Source organism: Arabidopsis thaliana (genome assembly GCF_000001735.4).
Source record: "Arabidopsis thaliana chromosome 1 sequence".
Classification (NCBI taxonomy): Eukaryota; Viridiplantae; Streptophyta; class Magnoliopsida; order Brassicales; family Brassicaceae; genus Arabidopsis; species Arabidopsis thaliana.
In genome coordinates this window covers 6960652-6986066 of record NC_003070.9, presented here as the reverse complement: position 1 = coordinate 6986066, position 25415 = coordinate 6960652, and the positions used below count along the sequence as shown (strand labels likewise).

General features: G+C 35.9%; 8 protein-coding genes and 1 long non-coding RNA gene across 15 annotated transcripts; 1 reads left to right on the top strand and 8 right to left on the bottom strand.

The window, feature by feature from the left end:
* Positions 1-363: 363 nt before the first annotated feature.
* On the bottom strand, positions 364-2025 carry AT1G20135 (GDSL-like Lipase/Acylhydrolase family protein). The gene is made up of 5 exons (NM_001123846.5): positions 1703-2025; positions 1440-1570; positions 1115-1351; positions 784-1033; positions 364-696 (listed from the first exon to the last, which is right to left on the bottom strand). Exons 1-5 carry the CDS (start codon positions 1941-1943, stop codon positions 569-571), a joined length of 987 nt encoding a protein of 328 aa, NP_001117318.4. The 5' UTR covers positions 1944-2025; the 3' UTR covers positions 364-568.
* A 414-nt stretch (positions 2026-2439) lies between these two features.
* Positions 2440-4803, bottom strand: AT1G20132 (GDSL-like Lipase/Acylhydrolase superfamily protein). Its single transcript, NM_001123845.1, has 5 exons — positions 4373-4803; positions 4061-4191; positions 3753-3986; positions 2854-3109; positions 2440-2765 (listed from the first exon to the last, which is right to left on the bottom strand). The coding sequence occupies exons 1-5, from the start codon at positions 4707-4709 to the stop codon at positions 2572-2574; spliced, it is 1152 nt and encodes a 383-aa protein (NP_001117317.1). The 5' UTR covers positions 4710-4803; the 3' UTR covers positions 2440-2571.
* Positions 4804-5825: 1022 nt separating this feature from the next.
* Positions 5826-8314, bottom strand: AT1G20130 (GDSL-like Lipase/Acylhydrolase superfamily protein). 2 transcript variants are annotated; one of them, NM_001198116.1, is made up of 7 exons: positions 8264-8314; positions 8111-8135; positions 7363-8020; positions 7067-7197; positions 6714-6977; positions 6349-6595; positions 5834-6260 (listed from the first exon to the last, which is right to left on the bottom strand). In NM_001198116.1, exons 1-7 carry the CDS (start codon positions 8284-8286, stop codon positions 6064-6066), a joined length of 1545 nt encoding a protein of 514 aa, NP_001185045.1. In that variant the 5' UTR covers positions 8287-8314; the 3' UTR covers positions 5834-6063. The 2 variants fall into 2 exon arrangements, with proteins under 2 accessions (NP_173441.2, NP_001185045.1); NM_101867.3 differs by lacking the exon at positions 8264-8314 and having other exon boundaries at positions 5826-6260; positions 7363-8187.
* Positions 8315-8799: 485 nt separating this feature from the next.
* Positions 8800-10728, bottom strand: AT1G20120 (GDSL-like Lipase/Acylhydrolase superfamily protein). Its single transcript, NM_101866.3, has 5 exons — positions 10176-10728; positions 9907-10037; positions 9571-9804; positions 9230-9485; positions 8800-9143 (listed from the first exon to the last, which is right to left on the bottom strand). Exons 1-5 carry the CDS (start codon positions 10561-10563, stop codon positions 8944-8946), a joined length of 1209 nt encoding a protein of 402 aa, NP_564104.1. The 5' UTR covers positions 10564-10728; the 3' UTR covers positions 8800-8943.
* A 208-nt stretch (positions 10729-10936) lies between these two features.
* Positions 10937-14643, bottom strand: AT1G20110 (RING/FYVE/PHD zinc finger superfamily protein). Its single transcript, NM_101865.4, has 10 exons — positions 13509-14643; positions 13350-13436; positions 13126-13257; positions 12893-13024; positions 12673-12738; positions 12477-12587; positions 12239-12331; positions 12096-12129; positions 11938-12005; positions 10937-11566 (listed from the first exon to the last, which is right to left on the bottom strand). The coding sequence occupies exons 1-10, from the start codon at positions 14511-14513 to the stop codon at positions 11489-11491; spliced, it is 1806 nt and encodes a 601-aa protein (NP_564103.1). The 5' UTR covers positions 14514-14643; the 3' UTR covers positions 10937-11488.
* Positions 14644-15030: 387 nt separating this feature from the next.
* Positions 15031-17042, top strand: AT1G20100 (DNA ligase-like protein). 2 transcript variants are annotated; one of them, NM_001123844.1, is made up of 4 exons: positions 15111-15448; positions 15888-16158; positions 16248-16447; positions 16560-16960. In NM_001123844.1, exons 1-4 carry the CDS (start codon positions 15368-15370, stop codon positions 16656-16658), a joined length of 651 nt encoding a protein of 216 aa, NP_001117316.1. In that variant the 5' UTR covers positions 15111-15367; the 3' UTR covers positions 16659-16960. The 2 variants fall into 2 exon arrangements, with proteins under 2 accessions (NP_564102.1, NP_001117316.1); NM_101864.3 differs by having other exon boundaries at positions 15031-15448; positions 16248-17042.
* A 15-nt stretch (positions 17043-17057) lies between these two features.
* ROP2 (RHO-related protein from plants 2) lies at positions 17058-19225 on the bottom strand. Its single transcript, NM_101863.4, has 7 exons — positions 18749-19225; positions 18363-18450; positions 18168-18277; positions 18023-18086; positions 17810-17874; positions 17662-17727; positions 17058-17562 (listed from the first exon to the last, which is right to left on the bottom strand). The coding sequence occupies exons 1-7, from the start codon at positions 18842-18844 to the stop codon at positions 17464-17466; spliced, it is 588 nt and encodes a 195-aa protein (NP_173437.1). The 5' UTR covers positions 18845-19225; the 3' UTR covers positions 17058-17463.
* Positions 19226-20623: 1398 nt separating this feature from the next.
* Positions 20624-24037, bottom strand: SYTB (Calcium-dependent lipid-binding (CaLB domain) family protein). 5 transcript variants are annotated; one of them, NM_001332437.1, is made up of 14 exons: positions 23995-24030; positions 23721-23880; positions 23436-23534; positions 23300-23350; positions 23075-23198; positions 22863-22981; positions 22688-22789; positions 22533-22607; positions 22352-22428; positions 22019-22265; positions 21590-21940; positions 21380-21505; positions 21147-21286; positions 20624-20896 (listed from the first exon to the last, which is right to left on the bottom strand). In NM_001332437.1, the coding sequence occupies exons 2-13, from the start codon at positions 23829-23831 to the stop codon at positions 21155-21157; spliced, it is 1614 nt and encodes a 537-aa protein (NP_001322431.1). In that variant the 5' UTR covers positions 23832-23880; positions 23995-24030; the 3' UTR covers positions 20624-20896; positions 21147-21154. The 5 variants fall into 5 exon arrangements, with proteins under 5 accessions (NP_001322431.1, NP_001319049.1, NP_001322430.1 ...); NM_001332435.1 differs by having other exon boundaries at positions 20677-20896; positions 23976-24016; NM_001332436.1 differs by lacking the exon at positions 20624-20896 and having other exon boundaries at positions 20996-21286; positions 23995-24037.
* A 455-nt stretch (positions 24038-24492) lies between these two features.
* AT1G05533 lies at positions 24493-24702 on the bottom strand. Its single transcript, NR_138914.1, has one exon. It is a non-coding gene; the product is annotated as an other RNA (long non-coding RNA).
* Between the last annotated feature and the right edge of the window lie 713 nt (positions 24703-25415).

Here is a 25415-nt window from a genome sequence, read left to right as displayed (position 1 = left end):
CAGAAAATACAGTTTATCTACGTGTGCAAAAATCATTGACTAGGGTTTTTATGTTTTAATCAAAGAAAACCTCCACGTTTGTATGTAAAAATCTATGTGAAATTATGAATTATTATTTGGGTATTTTGTAGTGAATATCAAGGAAAATGTAAAAAGTAGGTAACAAACACCACAATTTTTGGGAAAAATATTGCGTTACACTAAACAAACCAAAATTAATAACATATTTATTTGTGTTGTATTTCTCTCATTTGTTGATCTTTGTATTTGTGTTGGATGGAAATCTTTTATCTTCTTCTAGTATTTTTTTCTTCTTTTCCAAACACATAACTTTTCTGGTTTGGTAAACTAAGAAGCACCAAAATTATTGCAAATGAAATTATCACTGATTCTGATTAATTGATGAGAACACATAAATCAAGCTTAACAATAGAGACCTACAAGCGGCTCATCGTCGATCGAGGAACTAATCATATTCAAACCAAGGTTCATGGTTCTCATGTCTAAATATAAAAAAGAAAGAGAAAATTAGTGACTAGGCGAGGTTGCTTTGGATGGTACTGAGGATCTAAGGTAGAACAGTTTTATAGGCTTTTTCAGAAGGATGGGCAAAGTCCCAGAACACGTGACTACCAGATCTTAAACACGGAATCGGAGTCATCACCGAGCAACAACATGGTTTTGCCGTCGTAAACCCTGAAATGTATTACAATGTAGAAATTAGCACCCTTGTTTTTTCTACCATATATATTCAAAATTTGCGTGTGTTACTCAATGTTTTACCGTATTGGCTAGGATTATTGATGACCTCAAGAAGTGAGTTATACATATCGATGTAGACGAATTTGCCATTGGGAAGCCTTTGGTTGTACTGATTGACCAAGTTAGCTACTTTGTCATTATAAACTCTAGCACCATAGTTTACATTCGGAAGACATATCAAATTTCCGGTAATTTGTCTCGCCCCTGGCAAACACCCTAACGGTAACGTTCCAAGAATTGCAAATTTTCTAGCTCCTAGATCATATAGACTCTGTTATTCATACAAAATAATCATTATAGGTAGAACAATATTATGAAGAAAAAAAGTTATAAATAAATGTGTGTTGTATACATTTATGAAGGTAGTTTTCCAACCGATGAGCATATCAGTGTATGCTTGGACAGTGTATCTCGTTTGTCTCTTCGGAGTTGAAAAATATGTGATGGCAAGATCGTTATTACCAGCAGACACTAGAATCACAGCATTGGCTATAATCTCTTTGACTTTAGCTGCATCTCCAACTTGTTGGTTTAACTTTTCTAAGTATCTTTGAAAGTCACTCACCTGATCTTGTACCCATATAACCCCCTATATAGTTTGCACATATAGTAAATGAGTAAGAACATATATTACTTTATCTTATTGAAAGTAAGAAGTACATAACAAGTAGATTTACCTGTATAGATGCAGTGAATTTGTCTAACCCTGAACCACCGGATGCAAAACAAACGCCGGTAGCGAGTTCACTATTTTTAAGAAATGGGCTCCGGAAAGCAGGTAAAAGATCTTTTACCCCTAAACCGCTGGCTACATACATATATACCATGTACATTTTCATTATAGAATGATTCTCGAACTATTTGATTACTCATTAGGTTAAAGAATGTGAAAGAGAAAATTGGTCTTATATATATATGTTGTATAGAGAACAATTAGTACCAACTAAATCTGATAGAACTCTTCCATTCCCGAATCTTCCTGTAGGAATACGATGAGGAAAATCGCGTCCATATGGCAAAAAATTGCCTCTTGATACTGTCATGAGCAAATTGTTGTTACCAGTATCGAGAATCGAATCTCCAAATGCAAGAACTGCTGAAAATGTTCCAGTTTGAGCTTGAACACATGAAATCCATATAGACAATAATACTACTAGAACTTTGATGTTTGCATTTTCCATCTCAAATAAATTTTAGGTTTTATTTTGTTAGTATTTTTTTTTGTTTCGAATTTTAGTTTCAATTTAGTTTTTCTTTTTTTTTAAAGAATTTGTTTACTTTATCGTCATACTTTATACAAAGGTGAAGAAGGGTTGAGAGAGTTCATCGAGTCCCTTGAATAATGGTATGAAACTTGTTTGTTTTTGTGGTTAAAGAACAACACTCTTCCCTGTATCACTGGACTGATAATATATATTTAGCCAATCCAGCAAATCAAGTCTTACCACTCAGTCTTATTCAATTATTTGACTGATTTACCCCCACAACAATGTGCAGATTAAATCATATAATTTGGTTATATTTCATGTTATCTAGTTGATTACTTTACTTCAGAGAGCTATAATATTATTACATCATCATGACCTAAAAAGAAAAAGATAATCATTACATAAACAGAATAGCTGTCGATCAAATGAACTGATTGATATGGATTTGATCTTTGAAAGCATGTGAAGAGTGATAAAAGTTTCTCTTAAAATCAATTGGTAATCAATATAGTGACTTACAATAATTTTGTACAATTTATAACAACTGCACAAGCTTTAAGAAAAATAAAAGCATACAATGTGAGTCATTTGATCACACTACTCAATTTAAATTGTGGATGTATTTCTCAAAAAGTATTTTGGTTAAGATTTTATAGAATCTTTGGGTAGGATGGAGACTATCCCAAAACATGTAAGCAGATACATTGGAGCACACAAATGTTGTGAATCGATTGCAAAGTGGACCAGCTTCCACAAATCCAGTTCCACAACAACCTCTCTTTATTTCTTCAAACCCTGCATTAATTCTCAACTCAAGTTATATATACATGAGCTTGTATAGTTTAGTACTTATAAGAATTAAATATTCACGTTCTAATATTACCATAATCTGCTGAATTTTCTAAGATGTGACTGAAAGCAGAGTATATGTCAATGTAAATGAGATTGGAATTTGGTAGGTTTTTTGCCAATTGGTCCAAAATGTTGGAGAGTTTGACGTTGAAAAGCTGAGAAGCATAGTTTATATCTTGAGCACACTCTCTACGAAGACCTCCTTTTAGAGTTCTTAGTATTGGTACGCAGCCAAGTGGTGGTGTTCCTAGAACTGCTATTTGTCTTGCTCCATATTCGTATAATTGCTGTTCAAGTGTATCCATATAGATAGGTTATTGTTATTAATTTATTTACGTTAGTCCAGTAAAGAAAATCTTTGTAAGGAAATTGTAATTTATGTATGTATGGATACCATATATTAAACATAATCATGAACAAATTTAGTTTAGTTTAAAACCTTTGTAAAACAATAATTCCTTTTGGTAGTAATTTCACATTTTATCCCAAAAAGAAAAAAACATTAATCATGACCAAATTCAATATTGTTGGTTGTCAAGTTTATGTACATCTAGTTATCTACATTATTATTCTATTGAGTACCTTAGATCTCTTTTGTTAAAAATTAAATTCGTTACATCAATAGCTATAATGTTTTTTACTAAGATTTTTTTTGTTTTGAACAAAAGTAAGATTATTTTTAAGAAGCAAAACTAAAGTCCTAACTTCTAACAAGTTAATTTTACTACCTTTGACAAATGTCACTTTTTAATGTTAAATACATTACATGCAAATTTTTGGTATTATGATAGTTTTGGAGTGTCTTCTTACCTTACAATAAATCATAATATATAGTTTTGAAATCATTGAACGTATTGCATGAACTTTTAACTTTATTTGGAGTGAAGCTATATGAACTCTCTAAAAGAAAAAGATGGATGAGTTACGTACCATAACAAAACTTGCCGCGGAATTTGCCATCTTTGAAGTAAAGTAGTGGATATCATCTTTGAGCAATTGAGCACCATGACCATAATATGTAATAGCCAAATCGTTGCTGCCTGCGACCACAACGGATAAGCCCTTGGCTAACAGTTGATCCGTCTTCTCTTCCCCTACTAACCTCTTTACTCTCGCTATGTGTCGTTGGAAATATGTCAATTGCTCCAACATTGACTTTACTCTCTGTTTATATTTTACCCAAATGATTAGGATAAATGGTTAGATATAAATCTATATGTGATTAATTTTCATCTTACGGATATTTTGGGAGTCAAATGGTAATAGCCACTACCACCTGAAGCAAATGATACACCCGTGAGAAGATCTTCTAGTTGTACATTGGGGTCAAAATATGCTGGTACAATTGGTTTTACTCCCAAATATTCAGCTGTAAAACAAACATAAAATTTAACATATAATCATAATATATACTATAACCTAGTATATTATCAATCTATCACCAATTATGTTCAAAGTCACATAATACATGTTATGATATAAACAAATCTTCCAAGTCCGGCACAAAAGAAGAGGAAAGAAAGAAAGAGAGGGAGAGAAAGAGTACGAACATATATAATCGGAAACGACCTTTCCGTTGCTGAATCTACCAGTTGCAACTCCGAGTGGAAAATCCTTACCATAAGGACTAAAATTACATTTCATTTCTGTTGTTAGATTATTATTATTTCCTGTATCTATGATCGAATCCCCAAAGAAAAACACTGCCGGTGTGGTTTTGTTATGTGGTGATGGAGATGGGCCAGGTGATGGGCCGGACCCAGATTCTGGCGGTGGCCATGGCCGTAGACGTCGGTGATGGATCACTTGGGAATAGGTAGTGGTCACGAAGAAGCTACGAAATGATGATAAAAGAAAGAAAACAAATCCAATTAATATCGATTTCATGGTTCTTCTACACCTATCATCAATCTCTGGAAAAAAAGCTTCTCTAACAAAAATATAAAGATGAAATAAATGTTAAGATACTATTTTGCATATGTTTGTATACCACTAATGATGTCATTATGTATGTGTGTACATTTTTAATCTCTGTTTGGAATTGGACATGCAATTTTTGTGCCGTATTAAATTAAAGTTGCGTACGTATGTCTCAAGGCTTCTTTTATCACACGTTTCAAGAATTTCCTTCCATTAAATTTACCTACGTTTCTAAATTAGTATCCTCAGAAAGCGAGGTATTTAAATTATTTCGCAATGATAAGACTTAAGAGTAACAAATATGATCAGATCAGTACATTTTTGCTTATATTATCTTACTAGTGATGGGTATTTAGTATGATTTATCATATTTTATGATGACAAAATATTGGATATTTGAATTCATGTAAAAAAGTAGATGAAGTTTCTCTTAAAATCGACTTATAGATATAGTAAATACAAGGTTTCGGACATGCGAGGTATGTGAAGGTGTGTGAAGTGTCTCTTTCTGATCACACATTTTCGAACCTCCTAATATTTAGGTTCTTCTGCAGGTACCACCAATCAGACTCAACTCTTTCGGGCACTTCTGGTTTTACGTACTACTCACGAGCATTTGAAGTCCATCAATCAATGTCTGCGATTTCTTGATATATCCCCATAGTTTTCCTATATTATACCATACATTATTTTAGAAATTAAATGATAAGAACCCATTGGATGTACCCCTACTCAAAACACATTTGGTTCGGATTTTCTTGTTATCAAATATGGTAGCCGATGTAAAAAAAATTGTTCGGATGTGGTTTCAACTTCTCAAATATCTAAATACCCATTTTCATATGAACTTATTTGTATTTTCAAATTTATTTATTTTTATCGGATAACGGGCCTCGAACTCTATGATTTTAATAGCTTATATGCAAAGAGTTTGTCTACCAGAGTAAAGTGGTAGATCAAGTCGCACTCATCTATCATAATAAAACGAGATTATAGTCTAAAACTCACCGCTTTAGTTTTCTTAACACATCAAATATAAATCCTAGAAAAGTAACTGAATTTCTCATACAAATATCAAGAATTAAGAAATTACGTACAGATCAAATTTATTTAGCCATTATACACCACAAACATGATCATAAACTAATACAAACATGACTCGATGGGGATTCGTTTGACACAAAAGAAAAATCTTACATTACTATCTCAAATGTTGTTTGCTTAACTACATTTTTAGTCACAGAAACGGGCCCACATCTTCTACATCATTAGTACATAGCAAAAGTCTTTATTTTCGCATGAGATAAATAATGTAATACTATTATTTAGATAAAACATGAAGGTATTCTTTTATAAGTACTTTGTTTATAGTTTTATAAGCTCTTTGAGTAGGATGCACACCGTCCCAAAACAAGTAAGACGATGTATTGGGACAGATTTTCGATGTAGACTTCTTGCAGAGGGCACCTGCGCTTAATAATCCTGTTTTGCAACACGGTTTCTTTGTCTCCTCAAATCCTGCATGCAAATATTTTAAAATTCAAATGCATGAACAGATATTATAAATAACAAAGTGTTATATGAATTGTCACAATAAATAATTTACCATAAGCCGCAGGAGTTTCTAGCATCTGACTGATGATAGTGTAGATGTCCATATAAACGAATGTAGAATTTGGTAGGGTTTTTGACAATTGACCCAAAATAAGGAGGAGCTTAGAATTGAAAAGCTGAGAAGCATAGTTTAGCTCTTCATTGCATATTTTCTTTTTCTTTAGTCTTTGTGATGGTACACATCCAAGTGGTGGTGTTCCGATCACTCCTATACGTCTTGCTCCATATCCATACAATTGCTGCCCAATTTATACATTTACATTAACATTAATTTAAGGAAATTCAATCATGTTTGTGAATTTGGAAAAGCAAAAACAAAAAAAGGAGGTTTTAAAAGCTATATATAATAATACGTACCAAAACGAAACTGGCGGCAGAATCAGCAATGATAGTGGTATAAGAGTCGATGTCATTTTTGAGTCGTTGAGCACCACTTCCAAAATATGTAATGATCAGATCATTGCTTCCCCCGACGACAATTGCCACTCCTTTGGATATTAGCTGATTGGTCTTCTCTAAACCTGCCAACTTATATTGGCTCTTCTCTTGTCTTACTAACCTATTTACTTTCTCTATATAGTCTTGGAAATATGTCAGTTGGTCCAGCATTGGGATTGCATTCTGAGTTATATAAATCAAATGATGATTCTGATTGCAAATATAAATTACTCCATATAAGAATAATGATGATAAAAGTGATTCGAACTTACCGCTGCTTCGGATGTAGTAGGATTGTAGCCAGCACCACCCGATGCAAAAGATACTCCCGTAAGAAGATCGTTTGGTTGTATTTTCGGGTCTAAATATGCCGGTACAATTTCTTTTACTCCCATGTATTTGGCTATTGGAATTAGGATACCAAACAAAAATATAATTAGAAGAATTTGTAATTGGTTTTCCTTTTTTTCAGTATGTTGAAAATTTGTAATTAATTGTCAATGTCAATCTATTGGGCCAAGGTCGAGCTCAAAAGAAAAGAATGGAGAGAGGGAGAGAGAGTACGTACCTAAATAATCGGAAGCAACCATTCCATTGCTGAATCTACCAGTTGCAACTCTGAATTTAAAGTCCATACCATAGGGACGATAATTACTTTTTATCTTTGTTTCTAGATTATTGTTATTTCCTGTGTCAAAGACTGAATCGCCAAAGAAAAACACGGCCGGTATAGTTTTGTTCTCTGGCTTAGGTGGTGATGGGGCAGGTTTTGGGGAAGGGGCAGGCGTTGGTGCTGGAGCAGGTTTTGGAGGTGGACCATGTGGTGGGACAGGCTTTGGAGTTGGGGCTGGTGGCTTAGGTGGTGATGGACATGGGACTGGCTTTGGTGCTGGTGGTGGCGCTGGCTTTGGTTCTGGCGGTGGTGCTGGCTTCGGTTGAGGTTTAGGAGGTGTTGGTGGGCATGCTGGTGGTGGCACTGGCTTTGGTTGAGGCTTAGGTGGTGGTGATGGGCATGGAGATGGGCTAGGTGCTGGTGGGGGCTTGGGTTGAGGCTTTGGTGGTGGTGACGGGCATGGAGATGGGCCTGGTGGTGCGACAGGTTTTGATGATGGGCCAGGTGGTGCGACAGGCTTTGGTGATGGGTCAGGTGTTGGTGGATTCATTGGCCACGGCTGTGGATACGGCCGTGGCCACAATGGCCAAGGCCAGAGCCGTCTATGCATTACCTGAGCATTGGTCGTTGTCAAGAAGAAGATACAAAAGGATAAGAGACAGAAAATACTGCGAAATATTCTCGAATATGAACAAGAATCGACCAAGGATGATCGCTTCATGGTTTTACTACAAGTAGTAAAAAAACAGTTTTAATTCAAGTGTTTGCCACTGTCATGTCAATATCTGCTTTGGTACGTATATATATTCATTACGTAGATTAGGACATGCAATTAATGTGGCCTGGTTCAAGTTACCTGTGTCTCAAGGCTTCTTCCATCACACGTTTTAAGACTTCCCTTATATTCGGTCTCCAGTTTCAAGTAGGAACTTAAGTACTCTTTCTAGCATCTTTCGTGACTTCTCAATCCATAGAAACTCATGAGGAATAAACTCTATTAAATCTTCCCTATCTTTGACTTAACCAGAAAAGTTTATCAAAGTAACTACAGTTGGATTTGGAGTTAGGGTTTATGTCTATGTAATAGCTTCCCACAAAATTTTGTTACGCGATTTCAAAGCTGATGCCTGTGCGACTGTGTCTGAGGGTGAGAAGTTTCTAGCGGATTGGCCTTCTTTTTAAACTTTCGTTAATGGCCATGATTTAAATTATATTTAGTTAATATTTTGTTGGAATGAGATGGATTCGATCAAGTGAAACAAGAAGAAGGTGTGTCAATTCGGCTAAATTCACATAATATAATAGCATTTTACACTCTGTTTTTATTATTTTTGGTTTTAGTCGTCCACTTTTGTCTGTCCGATTATTGTCAAAGCACAATAATATCAAATCTTTAGAAAAACAACTCAATTTATCGCTCCATGTCAATTTATATGTATAATACAATAAACATGTTTTTGAAGACACTAATCCAAATGAGATACAGCTTTTATTTAGCCAAATTTCATCTCAAATGTGTCATCTTAAATTTTACATTTAATTGTCATAGAAAGGGCCCATGTCATTCTCTACAAACTTTTGGCTTAAGATTTTATAAGCTCTTTCCGTTGGATGGTAAGAGTCCCAAAACATAAAAGAAGACACATTCTTGCAAAGAAGTGATGTATATTTGTTGCAAAGCGGACCTAATTCGAGTAGCCCCGTCCCGCAACATCCTCTATCAATCTCATCAAATCCTGCAAAAAACCAAAAAAGAATTTAAAAAAAATCTCAAACTTATTCTCACAAAAACACCATTGTAGAGTGAGTAGTTGAGCGTTACCATATTTTTTGGGGTTTTGAATCATATCATTGAAAGAAGAGTAGATGTCAATATACACCAATGTGGTATTTTTCATGGTTTTAGCCAATTCGTTCAAACTTGTGGAGAGTTTGGAATTAAAAAGCTGAGCTGCAAAGTTGAGTTCATCAGCACATTTTCTTTTAAGTCCTCCTCTTGTGGTTCTCTGTATCGGTATACACCCGATCGGAGAAACACCAATAAATCCTATTTTTTTTGCTCCTGATTCATATAGTTGCTGCCAAAATTAAACTCATATTCAGTAGGTTTGATATACTAGTTCATATTATAAACAACTAAATCGGAGGATTGGTTTCACGTACCATAGCAAAACTTGCAGCAGAGCTAGCCATAAAAGAGGTATATGTATCTATGTCATACAAGAATTCCTCTAAGTGTTCACCATAGTAGGTATTGGCCAGATCGTCGCTGCCCGCTACCACAATGGCTAGGCCTTTGGATATTATGTGCTCGGCTTTCTCTTTTCCCACAAAGCCTTTCACTTTCTCTATGTATTCTTGAAAGTATGTCAATTGTTTTGACATCGGTATCGCACTCTACTTATAACATTGATAACAGATATAAAACCAAATCAAATCAAATGGAAACATTAAAAATGAAGGAGATAATTTCCAAATTCAAAGCAATGATGTTATTACTACTACGATTGGTGTCAAAGGATCATAGCCAGAACCACCCGAAGCAAAGGATACACCAGTGAGCAAATCTTCCTGGGTCAGTCCCGGTCTCAAATATGCCGGTACAACTGGTTTTACTCCTATATAATCCGCTGTGAAATTCGGGAAAAGAAAAACAACCTTTCATAAGAATATTTCCATTGAAAATATAGTACATACTATATAGAAGCATCAAGCATGAATATTTTGTATCTTCATTCTCATGATATGATAAAGGAGAGGAAAGTCACCGATAAAGTCCGAAGGGATTTTGCCGTTGCAAAATCTGCCGGTGGGAACTTTATCTGGAAAATTCATGCCATATGGAAGAAAATTAGCTTTGATCAAGGTCAAAATATAATCGTTATTTCCTGTGTCTAAGATCGAATCCCCAAAGGCGAAGATCGCCGGAAACGTAGTGTTATGTGTCCTCTTAGTTGTCGCTGGTGCGGGGTTTGGCCCTGGACTCGGACATGGCTTAGGCTCTGGTGCCGGGGAAGGCCCTGGATTTGGAACTCGCTGTAAGCGGTTTGCTGAAGCATGCATCGTCAAGAGGAAGAAACAAAAGAGTGAGAGAAACAAAACACATCGAGATATTTTCGAACTAGACAAAGAACCAGAAACTCTATCTTGCAACATATTTGCTATATGATCTTATCTGTCTGATAAGTAAAAGAGAATTTTTGCTGTGAAGCTACAAAATATAAAGAGTGGGAGACTAAAGTGTTTTTCACTCAGAAAGAAAGAAAAAAAGTGGACATAAGCATGTGGTTTAGATGGTTATAAGAAGAAGATGCTTGTCTCTTACGACTCCTTCTCATTCACACACTTTGAACTTTTCTTAAATTCAGTTATCCATTACTAATCGCACTCTCATTTTCGTATTACCCTCTAAAACTATAAGACCACAGTTTCTACACTATTCTCTCAAAAGAAAAAAAATACGAGATGATTTTCCAAAAACAACTCGAATAAACACAGCCTCGACCCTCGAGAAAGAACAAGTGTGGACAAGAATATTAAAGCGTTTTATGATACTTAACCTAATTGAATCAATTGAATATGAAAGGAAAGCTTAAAAATTTGGTACACCATTGTAGCACAGTATTTTACACCATTGTAGCATTCATTGATTCGAATCAGAGGATTTGCAATTACCATGGAAGAAGACCAGGTCAACTTGAAACCGCTCTGTTTCGGTTCCAGGCGCAGTATAACATAACGTTTCAAGTGTTTGGACCTAATGGTAGTAAAATACATAATGAACAACGAACCGATTGGACTACATGTGAGTGGTCAGAGAAATTGAAGCAGGAGTAATGACATTGGAGGACTGATACAGTAAATTAACCAATCAGACATCAGTAGGACAACAGACTACATGAAAAGTATAAGATGTTCATCACTCAAAAGACTTTCATATACACACAAAGGGGAAACACCATCCACATGAGACAGGACAAGAACTTATTTTGATGTGATCAAACCCAATTCAATAACCAAATGAACCAAATCTCATACTTATAATTGATATATATGTCAAGCAAAAAAGCGGGTAGGAAGATCAATGTGCGCTAACGAGGAAAGGGTTTTGGCAAACTCCGCACTCAATGGTCTCTGATCCTGAGACTGGAACCTGGACCTGCAATTTAAATGGCAATGCTCTCATAAACGCATACTATCAAGAGACACTACAAACAAGCCAACTTCAAATTCCAATCTGCCTCGAGTTATCTATCAACTTGCTTTAACTATTTATTCAGATGATTAAGCGACAATCTCCATGATCCAATCTTAATAGAAAATCACATCGACCATATGTAACTGTTTAATACTAGAGGTCTCACGTAAGACATAAACATTTCTCTAGCTATTCTATTTCGTCAATGTAGTTTGCAAGATGATCATACACACTGACACAAGTGATTATGAGGACCTCCCTGTTTTCCTTATTCTAGAAAAAATTGGGTCCCAAAATCATACAACGAAAGACATGCTATCAAAGGATCTAACCTGTAAGTGCACAGTGCATGTTGGACAAGCTACTTCTTTCATCCGCCTCCCAGATCCTTCCCTCAAACCTGTTAGAATCATAGCTATCATTGTCAGCAACCATAAAATACCAGAAACAATATATCATAAACATAAGTATATTAGATATGAAAAATTACCAGACGAAGACTTGCGGTTTCTCTCCATTTCCTCCTGTATCAAACATATCCGCCATCAGAAAACAATTATATACTTTGCCCAAGATATTAACTCAACTTGTAAATCATTAAACTTAATAAAGAACCAAGGACGATTAGCTCACCTGTAACTTTCTAGCAAGGTCTTCATGGCTCTGCAGGCTCACATTCCTGCCAGTGGTTTCCTTGGCATTACTCAACCTTTGTGACACTTCTGCCTGCACATCCAGAAACAGATTGAACTTAGAGGCATACGCATAAAAGACAAGATACCAGTTCAAATTAACTTAAAGCTACATTCTCAGGAATCAACGGAACATGATTTCTCAACTTAAGGAAAAATAAACAGACAGATAAGCATACCATGCACCGGTCACAAACACGGACTTGAGGAGCATTATCCTCAGCAGTGAGAGCAATCCTGCCTTGAGTACACTTGTCACAGAAGACGTCACCACAATTCCTGCAGTGGTGCTAGAAAATAAAAAATCCATAAGGTTTGATAGTCCCAACATGGCCAAAAATTTAATTCAGATTGTTAGATCGGGGAAAATAATACCCTTCGTATAAATGCACCGAAATCTGAACCACATGATGTGCACTTAGAAACAGCTTCATCAGGTACCTAAAGCCAAAAATAACATGGAATGAGAACAACATACCACAGCTAAGCAAGAAAATAAGAATCAAGTGATGTAACTAATCACCAAAACTACCCTAGCCCTTTTACTTTGACTACAAGAGAAATGTGTTTTTCTTCCAAAAAAAAAAAAACCTACCCAATGATCTTTCTCCTCATTAACAGGCTTTATAATGTTCATCCAATCACCCAATCCTTTTTTCTTCTCAGCAGTTTGTTCAATCAGTTTTCCAGAGGTGGGAGGCCTGCTACTTCCCCCGATCTCCTTGGCCTAAAACCCACCAACATAAGAACATTGGATTAGTCAAAAGAAATCATGATGGAATTGACATATAGACTTTTAATGAAACAAAATTTGTAAATTTTATGAACCTGAAACATTGCAGCCGTCACAGTGTCCAGAAGGGTGTTGGTGGTGTAACTATTTGATTGCAATCTGATACGTTTAGCTTCAATGTCTACCGGAGTCTTAGACCAGAAAGCCAGAATAGACGAATCTAGTTTCTGATAGAAAGACATTTACAACAATAGATAAGACCTCCAGTCACAAAAATGGAACAAATTCAGTCATAAGAAGAAGGTAGATAATCTCTTACTTCGCATCTTGTGATGTTCTCAAGAGGATATATTCTCAAAGTTCGGCTAGTACTTGGATCAAGCATACGAAGACCATCCAAACCAATCTGCTAGCACAAAACCAATTCACTAAAACTAGTTTAGGTAACACAAAGTTCAAATTGAATTGGGGACATTACCTGACAAAGAACATCTGTTGTGGTTTGTCCATAAGTCTCAGCCAACAATTTGACACGAAATTTCTGCACACCACCAGTGGAATCTTCCTGCACATCAGCCTTAGGAACAGCTCTCACGATCTTAGCAGAATTCGAGCTAACAGAAGAATCTCTCCCTGAAGAAGAAAAGCTAATGGATCGTCCATAATCATCGAACAATGTTGAATTCGATGATTTCGGCGCAGTTCCACGAGAACCGTATGGCTCAACTTTGCCTCCTTGATAAGCATAAACGCCATCGCCATAGGAATCTTCAAAAGCAGGATATTCTCCGCTATCAGATCGTTTTCCGTATAGATCAGATCCTAAATCCGATCTGCTCCGGTTATAACCGTCATAACCAGATTGATCAAATTTCACTGACGGTTTCTCATACGAAGGAGGTATGGATGATCCTCCGCTACTATAAGGAGGTGCAGAGTACAAGGATGATGAATAAGGCGCGGGATTAGGATTCGGCGCAGGCGCAGATGAAGGAGGAGGCGCAGATGAATAGCCAGAGGTTTGATGCTGATCATACGGTGAGTAATACATATGTTGCGAGGTAGGTTGCTGATACGGAGCAGTAGAATCAAATGATCCATAAGAGGATAGAGGTTGTGGATGAATCGTGGGTGGAGGTGGTGGTTGGTTGAAGGTTGAATAAGAATTAGGGTTTAGTGATGTCGCCGGCGGAGAAGGAGGAGGTTGTGATGGTGAAGTGAAGGAAGGAGCTGAAGGAGGGACATGCTCAGAGTTTTGCCCGTAAGGAGTGTAATTCTGTGAATAGTTAGAGTAATCGGCGGAACCGTAACCGCCGGTGAACGGTGGCGCTGATGCGTACGTGTTTCGAGTAAGATCGGTCGGACCAGCTACGGTTGCCGGCGCCGGCGGAGAAGGATTGGGATTAGGATTAGGATTCGGAGTAGGATTTTGAAATTGAGAGTATTGGTGGTGATAGTACGAATTGTAATCTCCCTGTTGCATCGCTGAATCGGTGATCGTCGGCGATGATTTGATCAGATTATATCGGAAATTGGAAACGATGACGAAGATGAAGATGAAAGATAGATCGAGAGAGTCAAGGGAATATTTGGTGAGGGAAGGATTGTCTGTGCCGCGAACTTTTTTGTATATTTAATAATAATACACGTGGCGGTATAATGAACCGTTGATTAGAAGTAAGAGATGGTTTTTTAACGCGTGATGCCCACAGATAATTGTAGCTGTTTTTCTATGCAAGCGTAAGGAACCAAGTCGGACAAGAGACCCATTAATCACAAAGTCAATTAAAATTAATTATTCTCCTCGTATTAACATTGGGTTTTGGGCTTTTGTAGTTTTTGTTAAGCCCAATAATAAAGTTTGGAGTAAGAAAGACGCAAAGGATAAAAAGGGTATTTCAGATGACGTAGCAAACTCGGACCGAGCTTCACGGAGATGATAACGACTAATTGACGGAATAGCCCTTACAAATTAGGGTTTTCACATTATTCTTTCCAAAAACGTAAGTATAGCCCGAGTCGGCGGATCTGAGTGTTTCACGCGTCTTTAAATAGAACCTTACCCTTCACCATTATTTTCTCAACCGCAATTGGTTTTTTTCTTCTTTCTCTCTCTCTCATCGATTAACAAAATCGAATCGAAAAAAAAAATTAGGGTTCTTCTCTCTTCCGTCTCTCGTTATCGATTTCGTTTTGATTTCGCGCCACAAAGAAGAAGTTTCATTAGGCGCGAATCTGAAACCTAGGTTCGATTTAGTTCTGTCCGAATTACTGTCCGTTGTCTTGTCCGTTAGTCGATTCGATCTGAGAAAGAAAGAAAGAGAAGAAGAAAAAACGATGTCACGATATTTCACATCCCCACCGCCTGTGTATGCGAGGAACTGGGCGAACGGTCAAAACTTGGTCGAATGGACTAAGGTTCGTCGAGCACTCAATTCTTGTGATTGATTCGCTACGGTGTCCTCTTGTCTGAACATGGGTTTCTGTGTTCGGTCAGAGTTAAATTTCCTTATAATATCCTCTTTGTAGCCAGATCTCTAGGTTGCATATAAGTTATTGATTGGTTAAATTGTAGGAAAATATCTTCAGCATAGATCTATGAATTGAATCTACACTATACATGTTTTAGCATAATGAATTTCGTTCTTAACGATGTCGTGTAGACATGTATGTTAGTTTGGTTTGGTCTCCAATTATAAAGTCAACCATAAAGACGCGTTGTAGATATATGTTTTGAGTAATTAACATTATGTGTGTTTGTGGTTGAATGATGTTACCCACGTATATGGGTATCTGGTTGTTTGCCTGATAAATCCTTCCTCTAGTCTAAATCCTTTATTCTGATTGGATTATAAAGATCGAAAGACCAATAGTTGATTCTAAAAAGCTGCATCGGAAAGAGAAGAAGGAGAAAAAGAAAGAAAAGAAATTAAAGAAAGAGAAGAAATCCCTTGAACAGAAGTATTCCACAACCAAGACAGTCTCATATGAATCCGAACAGCTTGAGAAATCTTGTTTAACAGAAGAATTTGAGCAACCTCAGGTTGGATATTTGTCTGATGGTAGCCAGAACAGTAAGAAGAGAAGAAGGGAAACTTCTCCTGCTGTTGTTGAGAGTCAAATCAAAGGTTTGTGCTTTGTTTCTTCCCGGATTAGATGAATATCTTTATTGTGTTTGAATACATATACTGAAACAGAGACGTTTAATCATTTGCAGCTACACCTGTAGCTGGTAAACCACTACGGATTCGTATTGTTTTCAAGAAACCGAAAGAAGCTGAAGCTGTACCTCAAGAGGATCCTGTTTGTTCCACTTCAGGGACTCAGAGACCTAGCGAATTACCAAGTTCTGTCTCTCTTCCAAGTATCTGTGATCATGATGTGGCTGTACCCTCAACTTCTCTTGAGAGTGGCAAGGTAGCAATTATTTCCGAATCAAAGAAGAGAAAGAAACATAAGCCTAGCAAAGAATCCCGGTACAATTCATTGTTTGATGAATTAGTTCCTCCCTGTATTTCCTTGGAGGAAGATGATAGCAGCAGCGATGACTGGCTTTTTGGAACAAGTCGGAAAGAAAATGTTTCTTCTGCCAAGTCTTCTTATAAGACTGATGAAGACACGATCATGAGCTTGCAGACGTCAAGAGATTGTTCCTCTTTGCCTAGAGCTATGTTATTGTCTGAAGTTGGAATTTTTTCATTACCATATACTGTCCCGTTTTAGGTCCCATATTGTTTTGTTCTTTCTCAGCTTAGCCTTAGGCCTTAGCTTTGTACAGTTATCATTGTAACAATCACAGTGATCTATGATACTTGAACGATCTCTGTATTTTTGACACTAATCAAAAATCATGGTTTCCACTTACTAAACTATCGTCTACATGATTTTTGTCAACTGGAAGTTTTTGGTTGAATTGATCAATGCGATTGCAAAAGCTGGCTACTTTTAAATAAGCAATTTCTTGCAAGAAGTTGACTGGTTTAGCCGTTCCCCAGTTTAACTTCTTGCTTAGGCAGCTGGAGAAAGATCTCTTTAAGCATGATGCTTGGTAAGATCACATGAATATACATCTTGTGGGAAAGAAGCAGAAAACAAGAGCTCTTAAAAACAAAATAAACGTTGCAAATATTAATTAGATTCATTTGTTAATACAAAATGATCCTCAAGAACAAAAGAGAAGAGAGACAGAGATTAGTCTACATAGCAAGAGTACAACACACGGTCTCTTAGTCTGTGGACTCGAAAGATTCACCAGCAAAGAGTAAAAGACACAACAACAACAAAGCTCGTTTTAGCAACTATACAAAAAAGCTACTAGAAATGTCTCCCTTCACGTCGAAATTATCATATTAAAATGGGCCGAATCAAATAGTTGAAATCATCTTCTGCTTCTTTCTTTAGTTGGTTTTACCTAGTCTTAGAGGTTTTTCTTATCACAAGAACGCGCAACGGTTCTTATTCTTTTTCTTCTTCTTCTGCTTTGGTGGCTGAAGCACCACTTTTATAGCTGCATCAAACACTGCCTTCACGTTCTGCAGAAACACCAAAAGGAAAGAAATAAAGCTCACCCTCTTGATAAGATCAAATATTGCAAACAGTGAGGAACAGGACAAGCGATTTGTTATGTATACCTGCTGTGTCTTTGAACTACATTCAATGTAGACAGCAGATCCAATCAGTTTCTTCAGTTCCTCTCCCTGCATCATTCAAAACAACATCAGACAATTCTATTAAGAACTGGCAATCATTGCAAGACTATTCGTTTAAAAGGATATGTACCTGGTTTGTAGTAATTGGCACAGCACCAGGATGATCTATAAAGAATTGCTTGTCATCTCGAAGATCTGCAGCAAATACCAGTGACTTAACAATCAAATTTTGCAAGAAAACTTAACAACTTCGTTGGTGTCACAAGGCTTGTAGGAACGTAACCACAGATCTTTCAGTCAAAAAAATAGCATGATCAGTTCAATAGGGAAAGTGTGTGATTACCGAGTTTTGTCCCAACAAGGATAATGGGAACACCAGGAGCATAATGCCTGAGCTCAGGAATCCACTGAGAGAGGAGGAACGAAATCAAATAAGATCACTCATCAACACAAACTGTATAGGATTTATCAGCAAAAGAGAGACAAACCTTCTTGGCTATATTCTCATAGCTAGCCTTGCTAATAAGAGAGAAAGCAAGAATGAAAACATCAGCACCACGGTAACTCAAAGGTCGTAACCTGTTGTAGTCCTCTTGACCTGTTAACAAACCCCACAAACACAAACTAAGTCAAAAACAACCGAAACAAAAGGAAAATCCCAAACGGTGAAACGAAAGAATTACCAGCAGTATCCCACAATCCAAGATTGACAGTGTTGCCATCAACAACCACATTAGCACTGAAGTTGTCGAAAACAGTTGGCACATAATCCTGAAACACCAATCACAAGTCACAGATTTACACCTTATAATCAAAATCATCCTTTATAAAAAGCAAAAACAAAACACAGTAGCTTCAAGATCAATACTTTGGCCTAGATTCTCAAAGTCTTAAAACAAAAAAAGTTGTAACGAAATTGATCAATTTCTAGTATACAGCTCCATGACCTAAAATCTACACCTGAATCCAATTTGCAAAAACCTTGCAGATCACTAATCTACTCTTGCAACGAGCTCAACAAAAAAATAAGAAACCGAAGAGATATTGAAATAGGAGAGGAAAGATTTACAGTAGGAAAAGTATTGCTAGTGTAAGAAATGAGCATGCAAGTTTTTCCGACGGCACCATCTCCGACGGTCACACACTTTATAAACCTTGACGCCATCTCTGCCGCAAGATCGGAAACAAACAAAAAAGCCCTTAAAATCAATCCTCTTTTGTGGTTGCTTCTTCCTCAAAACCTCGACATTTCTAGCTCGCCAATCAAATTCGAGCTCTAAAAGCTTGTGAATCTGAGAATCACCCAAATTCGAAAAAGAATCGAAGAGAGAAGGAAAAGAAGAAGAAGAAGGTTGATTTGGCGGTTGATAGATGACTTTGAGAGGAGCCTATAGGAGGAGGGGACTAGTAGAAAAACAACAACTCTGAGACAGCTAAGAGAACAGCACCAAACACCTCCTTATCATATACACTCACTCCCCTTTTATTTATATTATACTTTTTATTTTCACCTCTATTTTTCTTTTTTCAAAATTTTGAAAGTCTCTTTTCTTTTATGTCACGGATTTTGAATTTTGAAATGGAGAAGATCTGTCAGTTTTTTTTAAACAACAAGAAAAATACAATTGTCATGAATGTTTTTGTATTATCTCTTTGGTTTCTCAACAGTTTTTAAATGTTTTTAATAATATATTTCGTTTAACACTTTTTTATTGTGATACATATTTTCATTGTTGTTTTGAGTTAAAATTGTCTCTTAAATTTGGACTAAATCATTGACATGAAGCCTAGAGAAATCTTAGTAAGGTAATATTTTGAACTATCATATATTGTCTGAACAATGCAAGTTTCAAAATCCTAGTGTGTTGTGTCTTTGGACTTGCACTGCCACTTTGATTCTTACTGGCATGAGACTTATCCAGTTTTGAGCAGTTTTCCATAACATTCTTTTTGTTCACAACTTTATTAAAACATAGCTAACGAAGTTTTGATTATCAATATTAGCAGTAAACGAAGTCGCTTATCTGTCTAATCCTCTTGGTACCTACCAAAACAAGATAAGAATTCCATAGAAGTTTATCATTTCACCAAAACAACAACTAAAAGTTGTTATCTTACTTAGTTTAACCATGTATCGATTATTTTACAAATAGTAATTGGTAAAATATTATACCGTCTCAAAACTATAGATTTTCTTCAAATAAAAACTTTCTTTAGCTAGCGAATTTGAATCCGCATATCCAGTTATAAGACTCCCATTCACAACATCTTCTACAACTGCCAGTTCTCTCGTATGTAATGTATCAAGGGAGGTAAATTCAAATGATCTAAGATAGACTTTATAGTATAGCAAAAAAAAAAAAAAAATGGCATACGAGAGAGACTTAAGCAAAATACGAAGAGGCATGAATGAAATCTTTAATCATTGGATTTGGCAACTCTCACTCATCAAGAACGTGCCGGCACGATTCATAAATGTCTTATTTATGATGTTTTTACTTATTTTCTCTTTTCGATTCCCCTCGGATTACGAAACATAGGCGACTAGAGTCCAATGGGACGTGCCCAACTCTAACTAAATCAATCCACTAACGATCCACCACGTCACTGATTGTCCCATCACCTAATCATAATCACACCAGACGGTAGCTTCTTATAATTATTTGTCAAACTTGATGAATTAGTAGCTAATTGCCATCATGTGTTATTTTCAACTTTTTCATTCCATAAGACTATATATATATATATATATTGCTGACCAAAAAAGAAATTGCTTATATTGATTATATGCTTACTGAGTTTAATAATGAAAATTAGAAATGTAATAAAGTTATCCACAAATATTTATCAAATGACCGTGATAAATCGTACAAAATTATGTGTTAATTTAACCACTCATAATTTTTTTAATAAACATTTATCATGTGGATTTGGATTTAAATAATCACATTCAATGATAGTAGCACAAACCACTAAATTGTACACGAAAAGTATGAATTAACCAAATCATGATATCAAAGAAGTTAAGCTTAGTAGCTTACCAACTATTCAGTATTCACCAACCAGTGACCAATCTCTCTTTATTAACTAACTTCACTTCTTTTCTGTTCAAAAATCTTTTTTCCTTTTTGATAGAATAATTCAATTACTGACCAGAATTCTCTAAGAAATAGATGAAAAAGACAATCCATAATCACTATTGCCATAATCCAATAAGCTGCAAAATAATTCAGAAACGACAAAAAAAACTATCAGAAAATGTCACAAGAAATAAACCAAAAGGTCCAAACAATAAAATCCATATGAACTATAAGGCTTATACGTGGCCCATTATACTGTGTAACCCATTATTCTTCGAATCGAGCCATAGCAACCAACATGCAACAAATATAGAAGTTTTACGTACATAGGAAGGAAGGCAAACAAAAAGTGTTGTTTCGTGAACCCTAAGAGAAGAAAACACGAACCTTTGAAGTCAAGAAGAATTTCTCCACTGAAGCTCAATCTGAATACGACCATTCTTGGAATCAATCAGATGATACTTATCGTTGATTCTCCGATTACTCACAACATCCCCAAGATTTATCACCACGTAACCAAGAGTTTCCTGATCAAATCATATATCAAAATGTTAGTTTTTGCTTTCTCAGAGATACGATTTTGATGCAATCTTTAAAGAGAGATCTGATTTTGTTTCTACCTTGGGATGAATTAGTCTTGAAGAAGAACTTATGACTTCAACGTGTAGCTTATCGTTTATGGGAGGCTCATCTAATGGGAACTGAAAATCTTCATCCCATCTCGGTTCTCTGTTTTTCTTCACACGCTACAAAATCAAACCAAAATGTGTAAAATTTGATGTCCTCTCATATGTTTCCATTTTGAGTTTTAAGAGAAGTTTTATATATACCTTTGTCTTACGCTCTTCTCCTCTGAATAGCAAACGAACAGAAGGATTAGTGTGATATTTGCCTTCTAGATCTTCAGCTTCGTGAACTATCACCACAAGCAAGCCACCAGTAGAAGGTGTGCCTTCTGGTGCTTTCTCTACTGCATTTGGATCATCAATGTTCTCTGGAATATCATCATCCTTAAAAGGTTTATATTCGACTTCAACCACGAGCTGTCCACGCGATTTCTCGCTAACTGGCTCTTTTGGTTCCATGGATTTTAAGAGCTCGAGTGTCATGAGTTTTGGCTCCTCTGGTGTAAGGTCTTTGAGTTGAATCACATTCATTCCTATCTTATCATGTTTACCAACCTGAAATATATCAAGTGTACATAAGGCAAATTATCTCCAGCAATTATTGAAACAAGCCAATTCACAAACTGGTTTTACCTGTTCCCAGTCATAAACAATGAGCTGTAGCTCTTGGCTCTCTGGTTCTTTAACAACCAAATCGAATTCTTCGTTCCATTCAGGATTCAGATTACTGTGTTTAACAACTGTCTTCTTACCAGGAACCTTGTCTCCAGAGAGTGTTAATTTCACATAAGGATCTGATCCACCCAGAAGATCCTTCTTCTTAAGCTTTATTGCCTTTATGACCTTCACACTAAGCAATCCAACAGGTTTCTTCATAGCTCTGCAGATTGCGCAAAATTGAATTATAACAAAAATTTCAAATAGTAACACAAGTGTGACATTTGACAAGAAAAAAAAAGAACTTACTTAGAAGGATCCATTATTTGAACATTCAAAGTCTTTGGCCATAGGTACATGTTTGCAACCTGATCTTTAATGATTTCCTACAATAGTAATAAACAATAACACAAGAAACAGAGTTTCAGGTCCGAACAAGAATGTTTCCTTACATGGGAAGTTAAAGGAACAACTTCCAAAACGTCTTTACCTGGACAAATCGGTATAAGCCAGGAATCGCCATTACATCTGCACCTAGTAACTTCAGTCCAAAATCGACTTGTGGCTGCAGAAGATATCACATTGTAGACTCTCTTGAGTTTTAAGGTATTATACAAAATAAGGTTGCTCCGGTTTGAATTATACCTTATCCATAAGAGAGACAAATATGTTGGCAAAACAGGGGAATGATGGAACCAAAGGCTTCAGAGTAATCCTTGGAGTAGCGTAAACTTGCAAATCAATCACCTGATGATACCACCTTGCAAGTAATCAGACAAAAATTACTTATTTTCTTGCGATGCAGCGATCAAAAACTTACCTGAACAGTAGCTTTTAACCCAAATGCTTTGGCTACAACAATGATATTAGGGTTCCCTGCCCATTTCACTGACAACTCCATGATAATTTCTTTGTCATCAGTTGCATATACTTTCATTCCTGCGAATGATAGTGATAATATCAAAACAAACATTCATGAACTAATTAAGGAACTAAAATGTGTATCTATGAGTATTAAACACAAGTAGAAACCTTGGAAACTTGGTGGTAATGAACCCAAAGTGAGCATTTCAAATTCAACTGAATCGATTTTGTAGTTTGGAATTTGCTCAGCGATAATGGGTTTGGCTATTGACTTGGCCATCTTACAGATAGCCTGAAAAAAACATTACAAGGAACATTGTTTAACAAGTTACAGTATTGAAGAAGATAAAAGACAACAATAAAACAAACATGAAAGCTAAGAAGAAGACTTACTTTGTCCATATAAGGCCACATATGGCCAATAAGCTTGTTAAGCCAGTCAATCTTCAAATAGAAAAAGAGACTTTGTTACAAATTAGACCATAATATGTATTAACTAAGAAGATTTAGAGAATGTGAAGAAACATACACGATCAAAATCAGGATTTTTCACCCACATAGGTATTTCAGGGAACATTGTTGCTATAGTCTCTGAATCTAACTCCACCAATGGCTTGATCTCAGGATCCTAAGAACAAATAATGTCAACAAATAAAGCAATAAACATTGGCTAACCAAAGAAGAACATTAGAAGTATAGAAAACCTTAGCTTCATTTAAAAACAAATTGAGAAATCAATCTTTTCGTATACATGTTTTAAGAATCCAATCGATCAATTCACAACAAAAATGATAAATAAATAAAAAAAACATGCCTCAACATCAGTAGACTGGAAATAGATGAACAAGTAGTAACCAATGACGATTCCGATCGTTGTTCCAAATCCAAAACCAATCACACCCAATATTGTGCTGATTATTCCCATGTCTCATCAACTCAAATCTTCTGACAAGACACTCTTCGGATTCTTTCAACTACGAAAACAAAACCTTTAATCTCAAAAGAGAAATTGCATTTACTTAGAAGGGATTAAATATCAGTTAATGTTTTGATATCCCAAGGGATTTACGTTAGAGAAAGAGGAATACCCAGCATCATCGTCATAGTCTCATTACTATTTTCCTTCACTTGATCAAAAAACGGTTTCGAATAGGAAAATTTCAAGAGCGTTATGTACGGACTCACTATGAAACGTCCATTTGTTTGGTTGAGATTTTGTAGTTTCAATAGTATCGACAAATAAGGACTTTATTGCAAGGGATCAGTGATTGTCTATTTCAATAAAAACCTTTGCTTCAACTTCTACATTGCTTACTCATTAATCTTCTCTTTGATGTTTATAATGTAAGTTATGTAACAATTTCTTAGGCCCATTTAGGTATATACCTCTATTACAAGTCTACAGTGTATAGTGCATATAAATTTTAAAATCCAATAAGTTTATGTTGTTCCACAGGTGACTGCCCAATAAGTCTTGACTTTTCTTGCCAACAGCAGAAGAATTATTCCACTATGATAAACATTCTCATTTTAATTTTTTCCCGACAAATTAATTAAAGGGTAAAATGTAACTTAACTAAATTAAAATGAGAAAGGCCGAGGAAAATAAATTCTTGGATGAATGTGTAAGCCTTAAGATATATGCCCCGAAGTAAACAGCCCATTGATGTGGAGGCCTTCCCAATACACTCTATCCATCTGGATATCACAAAAACTGCTATTTTGGTACCTGATTGTAGTAGTCTCGACCAACAATTAGATTCTATGATATATATGAGATTCATAAAGAAAAAGTTATAAAGAAAATGCTAGTTAGATGTATCATATGATTCATGTACCTACTTGCGTAGTATTATTTATAGTGAAAAAATGTTTAAAGTTCGATAATCGATTTGTTATAAGTTATAATTAAATTGCTACAATTTCTTAATATGGAAGCAAGCCAAGGATCATAAAAAGCAGTTCTAAAGACAAAAGTATACAAAATGTTATATGTGCATTCTTTAAAGAAGAAGAAAAGGTGATGTACGTGGATTTAGATATGGTCGGTGCATAAAGTAATAAAAATCATGATGGAGCACGTCATTTGCTAAAGGCAACACCAAAAGTAGCAATGCACTGACTCCTGGTAACTCCACATAAACCCTAGCTAGCAGCTACGTATAATGTGGGGAAATTTTAAACAAAATTTGGTCAAGAATGGGATCCAAGGAAAAAACATATTATTATCGAATGATAAACTGAAATCCAATGGATTAAGTAAATTTCATACATATTAGAATAATATCAGGTGTAGACACAGACACTAGACAGTACAAAAACATGTAAAAAACGTTGTAAGGAAATACTTCAGATGCATATCAATAATCAAAGTAAGAAATCATTTCACAGGGTTTTAAAAGTACTATAGATCATGAGTCTTAATCTTCGGTTATGAATAAAAATGTGATATATATTACCGCCTATGTTGGACTTATGTGCAATTTGCGTTAAACTTTGATTTTATTTG

Excerpts from the sequence above, each read along its gene's own strand:
- AT1G20135 (NM_001123846.5), bottom strand. The coding sequence starts at position 1,943 with ATGGAAAATGCAAACATCAAAGTTCTAGTAGTATTATTGTCTATATGG. Across the intron at positions 1,352-1,439 it reads AATTCACTGCATCTATACAG|GGGGTTATATGGGTACAAGA; the intron begins GTAAATCTACTT and ends CAAACTATATAG. Across the intron at positions 1,034-1,114 it reads GGAAAACTACCTTCATAAAT|AGTCTATATGATCTAGGAGC; the intron begins GTATACAACACA and ends TATGAATAACAG.
- AT1G20132 (NM_001123845.1), bottom strand. The coding sequence starts at position 4,709 with ATGAAATCGATATTAATTGGATTTGTTTTCTTTCTTTTATCATCATTT. Across the intron at positions 4,192-4,372 it reads GGTCGTTTCCGATTATATAT|CTGAATATTTGGGAGTAAAA; the intron begins GTTCGTACTCTT and ends TTTGTTTTACAG. Across the intron at positions 3,110-3,752 it reads CCGCGGCAAGTTTTGTTATG|CAATTATACGAATATGGAGC; the intron begins GTACGTAACTCA and ends ACACTTGAACAG.
- AT1G20130 (NM_101867.3), bottom strand. The coding sequence starts at position 8,128 with ATGAAGCGATCATCCTTGGTCGATTCTTGTTCATATTCGAGAATATTT. Across the intron at positions 6,978-7,066 it reads CTACTACATCCGAAGCAGCG|AATGCAATCCCAATGCTGGA; the intron begins GTAAGTTCGAAT and ends TATATAACTCAG. Across the intron at positions 6,596-6,713 it reads CTGCCGCCAGTTTCGTTTTG|CAATTGTATGGATATGGAGC; the intron begins GTACGTATTATT and ends TAAATTGGGCAG.
- AT1G20120 (NM_101866.3), bottom strand. The coding sequence starts at position 10,563 with ATGTTGCAAGATAGAGTTTCTGGTTCTTTGTCTAGTTCGAAAATATCT. Across the intron at positions 10,038-10,175 it reads AATCCCTTCGGACTTTATCG|CGGATTATATAGGAGTAAAA; the intron begins GTGACTTTCCTC and ends CGAATTTCACAG. Across the intron at positions 9,144-9,229 it reads TCAAAACCCCAAAAAATATG|GATTTGATGAGATTGATAGA; the intron begins GTAACGCTCAAC and ends GGTTTTTTGCAG.
- AT1G20110 (NM_101865.4), bottom strand. The coding sequence starts at position 14,513 with ATGCAACAGGGAGATTACAATTCGTACTATCACCACCAATACTCTCAA. Across the intron at positions 13,025-13,125 it reads TGACGGCTGCAATGTTTCAG|GCCAAGGAGATCGGGGGAAG; the intron begins GTTCATAAAATT and ends GGTGGGTTTTAG. Across the intron at positions 11,567-11,937 it reads CATGCACTGTGCACTTACAG|GTCCAGGTTCCAGTCTCAGG; the intron begins GTTAGATCCTTT and ends TTTAAATTGCAG.
- AT1G20100 (NM_101864.3), top strand. The coding sequence starts at position 15,368 with ATGTCACGATATTTCACATCCCCACCGCCTGTGTATGCGAGGAACTGG. Across the intron at positions 15,449-15,887 it reads ACTTGGTCGAATGGACTAAG|ATCGAAAGACCAATAGTTGA; the intron begins GTTCGTCGAGCA and ends TGGATTATAAAG. Across the intron at positions 16,159-16,247 it reads TGTTGAGAGTCAAATCAAAG|CTACACCTGTAGCTGGTAAA; the intron begins GTTTGTGCTTTG and ends AATCATTTGCAG.
- ROP2 (NM_101863.4), bottom strand. The coding sequence starts at position 18,844 with ATGGCGTCAAGGTTTATAAAGTGTGTGACCGTCGGAGATGGTGCCGTC. Across the intron at positions 18,278-18,362 it reads TGGATTGTGGGATACTGCTG|GTCAAGAGGACTACAACAGG; the intron begins GTAATTCTTTCG and ends GTTTGTTAACAG. Across the intron at positions 17,875-18,022 it reads CCTTGTTGGGACAAAACTCG|ATCTTCGAGATGACAAGCAA; the intron begins GTAATCACACAC and ends TATTTGCTGCAG.
- SYTB (NM_001332436.1), bottom strand. The coding sequence starts at position 23,831 with ATGGGAATAATCAGCACAATATTGGGTGTGATTGGTTTTGGATTTGGA. Across the intron at positions 23,351-23,435 it reads AAAATCCTGATTTTGATCGT|ATTGACTGGCTTAACAAGCT; the intron begins GTATGTTTCTTC and ends TTCTATTTGAAG. Across the intron at positions 21,941-22,018 it reads TTGTTTATGACTGGGAACAG|GTTGGTAAACATGATAAGAT; the intron begins GTAAAACCAGTT and ends GATATATTTCAG.